The sequence below is a fragment of the Corvus kubaryi genome, unplaced genomic scaffold, assembly GCF_017639235.1.
Source record: "Corvus kubaryi isolate FWS band 111438036 unplaced genomic scaffold, C.kubaryi_AGA036_p1.0 split1-65, whole genome shotgun sequence".
Taxonomy (NCBI): Eukaryota; Metazoa; Chordata; class Aves; order Passeriformes; family Corvidae; genus Corvus; species Corvus kubaryi.
This window is the reverse complement of record NW_024582080.1, coordinates 7,657,293-7,664,572: the sequence shown is the minus strand read 5'-3', so window position 1 is coordinate 7,664,572 and position 7,280 is coordinate 7,657,293. Positions and strand designations below refer to the sequence as shown.

Sequence of the window (7,280 nt, the reverse complement as noted above, 5' to 3'; positions counted from 1 at the left end):
TTGGCTTTCTGCTGCAGGACAGCATGGAGCTCTGTGAGAATTGAAAACACCCATGGGTTGATCAGGGGGGTCACCTCTGACAAACAGACCTAGTTCAATGTCATGGTTCAGCTATGGACTGATCCAGGTGCCTGTAAATACCCACTTAAATAAACAGGCTACCCAATTTGTTCCTTTTCACACTCCTTTATGGTGCATCAGGAATATAAAGGAAGACAGAAGGTTGGTGGTTTGCTTGCTTGGGGACAGGAGATGGGACATAATTGAAATTGGAGTGGGTATGATTTGCTTGGTTGCTTGCTTCTTACACTCAGAAATCTGAGTTCTGCATTGCCAGAGTCAAGGAATTGAGGAGAGCTCAGAAAATGAATGCTTGCTGACAGAGAGAGCAAGAGATCTGGAATGGGGATGTTTAAAAGGTGTCGGGGTTGTTAGTATGTCTCTAATGAACTTTCAGGAGAAAAACTTCTGTGGACATCAAGCAGCTCACCTCAATGAGGGCAGCTCTCTTTCTCAAAAGTCCTACATGCAAGAAAGAAATTTTCACACTTCCAGCATTAAAAAACCCTAACCCACGAAGCACACTACTGAAAGATTACAGGGACTGTCCCAAATGTTGCCATGACTGGGCTGGTGCCAGGGGCAACTGTGTGCCACCACTGCAGTAAGGAGTCCTGGATTCTGCCAGTTCTGTGTCACCCCAGCCCCATGGGCATGGGTCAATGCCAACAAAACCACAGCAAGCAGCACCTCTTACACCCCCAGATCCTTTGTGATTAATTTACTTATTGATGGTCTTTCATAACTCCGTGGTCATCTTTTTTCTCTCTGCCATTAATTATTCCTGGAAGCAAATAAAAGGGCCCACCGATATCTCTCCCTCCCACTCAGCAGAGCCAGCTTTTCCTTAGGGAGAAAAAACTTGTGCTCATTTGCAGTGGGACAATGCCGACTTTTGAACCTCTAACCACTAAACAAACAAACCTTGCGCTCTGCTCCACAATCCAAACAGGGTTTATTGACAGGCGTATCGCAGCAACGCGCAGCAGCTCCGGCAGCAGCCGGGCTGGGATCAATGCTGCGGGGGTGGCCCCGGGCTCCAGAGGACATCCTCGAAGGGGCGGCCCCGCCCGGGGCTGCTGCGCCCTGGCTGCTGCCGCCCGAGAGCCCTGGCGCCCGGGGACAGCGCAGAGGGAGGAGCGGGTCGTGGTGCCTGCAAAGCCCTTCTAGCTCAGAGAGCCCTGGTGCAACCGCTCTGCGTGGGTTTAGGGCTGCTGCTGCAGAGCCAAAACCCTCGCTTTGGGTGCTGCTCAGATTTCGTTGTCCCCAGCAGCTCCTCCAGAACAATACAAGGACCTTTTAGAGTCGCAGAGGGATGAATCAGGCTCCTGCGTCCCCCTGATCAGGAGCGAACCATGAACATTGGACCCAGCAGGATGTGCTGTGTGTCAAGCCCATGCGCAATGAGCATAGCTGCTTTGGTGCTGCACCCATGCCTCCTGGCCAGACCCACTTCAGAGACCATATAAGCAGCAGAAAATCAAGCAGGTTCCTTGCACCAGAGCTGCTGCCTCCCACCAAGCTCTTCTCCCAGGCATAGGAGCCCTGGATCAGGTCTGCATGGCCACATGTCTGCTGTCGGATGGCCAGCCCCTAGCCTGGCAAGGCACAGAGCTGCATGCAGAAAAAATGCAGTGCAGAGACTTTGGGGCTGGTGCTTTCCATTTCCCCAAGTTCCCTCAGGCAGAGAGAGCTGCCTTGCCAGTAGGGTCAGGCCCTGACTAAACCATTCTCCCCATGTAGTTCTGTAGATGCTGCTGGCATTTGGCTTTGGCTTTTAACAAAAAGATAAGAAAAGCTTCAACAAGGAAAAAACCAAAGTGCCCCAAAGAATGCAAGTGGAATAACTTAAATAAATTTGATGAGAAAAACTGAACAGCATGGGCCTAAATCCTGGGGAAATCAATAATCCACGTAAAGTGTTTGGGGCTGGACAGTGCTCCCATCCCTGCCAGGGTGCAGGCCCACATGAGCTGGCTGCACATCCAGCCAAGGGCACTGGCTGCAGCGTGACTGCTCCAACTTGGCCTCACTTCACAGCTGGGCTTCTCCCATCCCTAAGTAAGAAATACATATGGCAAACAGCCAGGGCGATGTGGCCAAATCAGCTGGACTTTTCTCGTTTTCATCTCTAAGTGAGTCGTTTGGCATCTCCACGCTGGTGTCCTCCATCCAGCCAGCATGTGGAAATGGGCCACAGCCTGTGCAAAGTAGGCTCTGATACAGCACAGAGCTCCTCCGAGGATTTCTGCTTCTGACGGAGCTGTGATGAAGCTTACATAAAGCTGATAAAATCAAGGGAATTTTGGAATATCAACTGAAACACTTCCTCCCCCCCCCCCCCCGCCCCGTTCCCCCCCCCCCCCCCCCCGCCAACAAGACAGAAATTGTAAGGACAGAAATTATAAGGATGTGAGAAACAGCACGGTTTAACCAAGGGGACATTGCACATGCAAACAAAGCTCCTCACTCCAGCATGACAGGACACCTTTTTCAGAAGGGATGAAATTCTTTCAATTTTTCTGCACTGCAGCTAATAAATCTGGATGAATGACTATCTGCACTGGATTTATGGGCTCTTTTACAAGTGTCTAACGTTAAGCAATTCACTTCTGAACGTTTAAACAGTCCCTTATCTTGTCTGCTCTGACCCTTAGGGCAGAATGAACATATTGCATATTCATGGTTGCAAGAAGAAAATAAAATAAAATATAAAATAAAAAAAAATGTGCTTTAATTTTTTTTTCCTGCTAAAATTCATCATTAGCCCAACAATTCTAAGGTCTTTTGGACCGATCCCTGAGATACACCGGGGGTTGACTGGCGGGCAGTGCCCCCACTTTATCTAACAAATTCCAGGGTAAAAAAAGCACCCGAACATAATAATAATAATAATAAAGCGATGGACACGCTTCCCCCGGACGACGAGACACATACACTGTACACCTGTACACACGGCCGGCCCCGCGGGGCGGTGTAGTGCATCGGGGGGCCGCTCCCACCGTGCCCCCCGGCCCGGCCCGATCCGCTGCGTCCTCCAGCAGCCCTGCGCCGCTGTCCCCGGCCGCTGTCACTGCGGGGCACCGGGGCCGAGCCCGGCGGCGGCCGCCCCCGCCGCGGGACCCTGCAATGAGGCGCTGGGGCTGAGGGGCTCCGCGCCGCCGGGCTGCGCCTGCTGCAGCTTCTTCTTGTTGATCTTCCTCTCCTTCGCACGCCTATTCTGGAACCAGATTTTCACCTGCCGGGGGGTGGACAGGGGAGTGAGGGGGAGCGGTTCGCCGGGGATGTATCCCCCTCTCAGCGGCTCTCACCGAGAGCGCATCCCAGCCCCTCGCGATCCGCCCCCGCGCAGCCCCGTCCCGCGCGTCCCTGCCCCCGCGCAGCCCGGCCACACGTGGTGAGCGTAGGGAGCGCCACTCTTGGGACAGACCTGCCTCTCCGACAGCCCCAGGTTGGAGGCCAGCTCCGCTTTTCTCCTGATGGTGATGTAGCGGCTGTAGTGAAACTCCTTCTCCAGCTCCAGCCGCTGGTGGTCGGTGTACACGACGCGGTACTTGTCTTTCGTCCTGGTTTTAACTGCGGAGCACAAAGCCAGGGTTGAGAAAGTCAAAGCCAAAGGGCAGAGTTGACCGCAGCCATCCTCTCTGCCGTGCACAGCGTTCAGGAGCAGTCCTATCCCCCCCTCCCGAGCTGGCTACTCGCTTCCCCCTGCCCTGGGCTCTGCTGAGCGCAGCAGAGGAGAGGAGACGTCCCGCAGCTCCTTGGAGACATGGGAGCAGGCTTCCAGCCCCGGTTGCCAGCCCTGGCCCCACCGCACACCCCTGCCTTGCACGGATACAACTTTACTGCGCACTTTGTTGGCCTTTTGGTTTTGTTTTGCCTTCCCGAGCGACAATAAACTTCTTATAGAGAAACAGGAAAAGAGAAAGAGAGAAAAGGCCCGTTCAGGGCACGGTGATTTCGTTTCTAAACGAGAAACAGCTATCTAAGGGTGGAGAATCGGGAGCGACCACGGGGAACCACTCGTGTACTGGCCCAGCTCCCCATTTTCTGTTCTGGCATGGGAGCTAAGGGGATTTCTTGGAAAGCCTGGTAGTGTGACGTGCAACTTCAGAGTTAAAAAAAACCCAACCCAACCCAAGCCAACGAACAAACGAACAAAAAAACCCAAACCAAACACCGAAAACGCAATGGAATCCGTAGGCGAATCCCAGCGAGCAGCCGGGGAGAGTGCATCGCCGCAGTCGGTGACCTCCTTTTTCCCGAGGGTTTCTTGTTTAACTGGTTGTGTCCCCGGCCCTCCCGTTCTCCAGGGAGCCGAGGCGGGGAGTCTCTGCCCCCAAGGTGCTTAATGGCTAGCAGGCTGACTTTGTTCAGGTAAACTCTCTGCAAACCACAACAAAAGCACCCTGTAAAGATACAAGCCTGATCAGAGAAAACTCCCCAGAGCCAGTGAATAGGGAACACAATCCCAAACAATGCAGGACAAGGAGATCTTATCAAAGAAAAACCCTTCTCAAAGCCTTAATGACAGCCACATTCTGTTTGAATTACCACTACTGAACAAATGGCGGCAGGCGCTTTCATCCCCCCAGCTCTGCACATTAACATAAACACTGGCTCCAAAGGCAGAATTTGAATGGAGACAAGGGACCGGCCACCACCGCACAAGCCCAAACTGTGGGAATACCATGGGCTGCTGTGGGAAGCGCGGTGGGCCTGTAAGAGCTGCACCGCCACCGGCACCCGGGACGAGGCTGTACCAGCGGTCGGCACCGGGGCACCGAGGCTTTTCTCCCGGGGCGCGGCAGCCACAGGCGTAGCCGGGGCTCCCGCTCCGCGCCGCCCAGGGAACCCCCGCCGGCCCTGCCGTCGGTCACGCAAGGCAGGGGATGAGAGGGGAATGTCATATCATTATTCACTGCGAACGTTGTCATCCTTTTTTTTTTTTCCCGGCCACTATATATAAATATTTTAAAACATTTTTTTAAGTGCCAAAAAAAAAAAAAAAAAGGGAAAAAAAAAGGAAAATAGGATAGGATAGATAGCACTCGTGGAAGGTGTATATCAAAGCGCGGGACACGCATGTCCCCTGGCGGATGCACCGTGGGAATAAAAGAGGGGGTCTGCGGGGGTATTAACATCACAAGGGAGCGCGGCGCCGGCTACGGCCTGACCCGGGAGGGCACGCCCTCGCACGGCCCAGCACGGCCCGGCCGGGGGCACAGCCCGGCCCGCAGGGATCGGGCGGGCAAGTGGCCACCGCTGTCGCTCCGGAGGCCTGGCCGCACGGAGACCTTAATAAAGGGCAGGCGCCCAGTGACTCAGAAACAAATGCGGAGCGACACCGGCCGATGATTTATATGACTATAATTGGTTATAAAAATCTTCTAAGTGGCTATAAGCAGGAGAGCGGAGCAGTGGGAGGAAGAGCGAGCGTTTCCTCAGGCTCCGGGCCATTCCACCCTGCTCCGCCGGAGCGCACCCCCGGGCACTGAGCCCCCGGGGCCGGCAGCGGCTGCTCACCGGCGGAACGCCGCTCCTATCGCTGCCGGCCCGGTGCCCAGCAGCGCGGACTGGCTGCCGGCAAAGCCCGGCAGTCCTGTTCTCCCGAGGACCGACCCTCGGGCGGGTTTGTTCCGGGGAGCTCTCCCCGAGAAAAGGCTTTGCCGGGCTGCCCGGGGTACGGGGAGCGGGCTGCGCCCCGGGGGAGTCGTCGGAGGGACAGCCCCCCCGGCCTCGTCCGGCACTTACCCTGGCTGCTGAGCGGGGGCTGCGCCGGCTTCCTCATCCACTCGCAGAGGCCGCGGCGCTGCCCACCGGGGGAGAGCGGCTCGGGGGCGGCGCTGGCGGCGGCGCTGGCGGCGCTGAGGGGCTGCATGACCCCGGCGGAGCAGTGGGGCGCGGGGCCGGCGTGGTGGTGGGCGTGCGGGTGGTGGTGGTAGTCGGCGGGGCTGTAGGCCATGGGGGCGGCGGGGGAGCCCCCGTTGAGGCCGTGGACGGCGCCGGCGGCCGGCGGCGCCCCTTGGCCATAGGTGCCCCAGTCGTCGCGGAGCGGGGCGGCGTAGGGCGCGGGCCAGGCCGGCCCGGGGGACTGGGCGCCGTCGAGGTTCACATGGTACCCGCTGTAATCCGCGTACTGCGGGGCACCAACGAAGTTCTGCGCCGCCAGGTTAAGCCCCCCCGAGTGCCGCACCGGGCCGGGGTACATGGGCCCGTCCTTCTCCAAGAGGTAGCTCACGTACATGCTGGCGGGGCCCCGGCGGCGGCTCTCCACATGCTGCTCGGGGCTCTCGCCGCGGCGCGCCTGCTGCTGCCTGGGGCCGGGCTGCCCGGGGCGGGGAGGGGGCAGGCGGAGGGGCCGCGGCCCCGCGCTGCGCTCCGCGCTCCTCCGCGCTCCCGGTCCGAATCCAATGGCCGGCAGTCCTTACATGATTAACGATTGTTTACAAGGCTCTATTAGTAATGGCCCAGACACACCAAAGGCAGGTGACGTGGAGAGGCGCTGGGTATATAGCTACTACCCCTAAAAGACGATTTGCATTTAAAAAGATAAGGAGAGGGCAGCGACCTGATCACAGCTAAATATTCAAGCCTTTATTGTTTAAGAGCTTCCTCCTTCCATTGCAACCTGGTGCACTTTAACCTCCAATCACAGGTTCAAAGGATGAAATCAAGAGACTTGCAAAAGACAGAGAGGGAGATCTAAGGGCGAGGGTGGGAATATGGGAGCCGTGTATCACGGCCGATCTCTAGGCAGCACTTCAGCCATCTCTTCTCTGTGTTTGGGGCTGGGAGGTGCGGGGCCGCCCCCCCCAAGGGGCGGAAGAGGAGGGAGTTTTGATTAAAAATCCACAAAGCTATTTTGTCGTGGTTGTTTTAAGCAACAAACCCCATCGCGACGGCCTACTGCTTTTTCTAAAACGCTTCCCACCCGCTCCCGCTCCCACCCGGTCATGGGCGATGAAGGCGAGGTAAGAGGAGAAATCCCCCCCTCCAAGGGCGCTGTCTCCTTCCTCCGCGTGTGCCTGCAGAGATTCGAGGCTGGGCGCGCCCAGTAGGTCCGGGAAAGGACGAGGACTGGGGGTGCCTTCGTCTGAAACACCCTCTGTCCTCAGATCCACCTGGAGCGAGGCCGGATCATCCCGCCGCGCGGGGGGGGGGGGGGGGGGGAGCTTGGGACCGAGGCAGGGGATGGTTTTCCTCAAGGGGGGAACCAT

At 57.2% G+C, this 7,280-nt stretch overlaps 1 protein-coding gene across 1 annotated transcript; it reads right to left on the bottom strand.

Annotated features, from left to right (window-relative positions):
- Nucleotides 1–2,772: 2,772 nt before the first annotated feature.
- Nucleotides 2,773–6,556, bottom strand: CDX2 (caudal type homeobox 2). The gene is made up of 3 exons (XM_042014237.1): nucleotides 5,815–6,556; nucleotides 3,491–3,636; nucleotides 2,773–3,298 (listed from the first exon to the last, which is right to left on the bottom strand). The coding sequence occupies exons 1-3, from the start codon at nucleotides 6,305–6,307 to the stop codon at nucleotides 3,131–3,133; spliced, it is 807 nt and encodes a 268-aa protein (XP_041870171.1). The 5' UTR covers nucleotides 6,308–6,556; the 3' UTR covers nucleotides 2,773–3,130.
- Nucleotides 6,557–7,280: the final 724 nt, after the last annotated feature.

Excerpts from the sequence above, each read along its gene's own strand:
- CDX2 (XM_042014237.1), bottom strand. The coding sequence starts at position 6,307 with ATGTACGTGAGCTACCTCTTGGAGAAGGACGGGCCCATGTACCCCGGC. Across the intron at positions 3,637-5,814 it reads GCCCCCGCTCAGCAGCCAGG|TTAAAACCAGGACGAAAGAC; the intron begins GTAAGTGCCGGA and ends TGTGCTCCGCAG. Across the intron at positions 3,299-3,490 it reads TGGGGCTGTCGGAGAGGCAG|GTGAAAATCTGGTTCCAGAA; the intron begins GTCTGTCCCAAG and ends ACCCCCCGGCAG.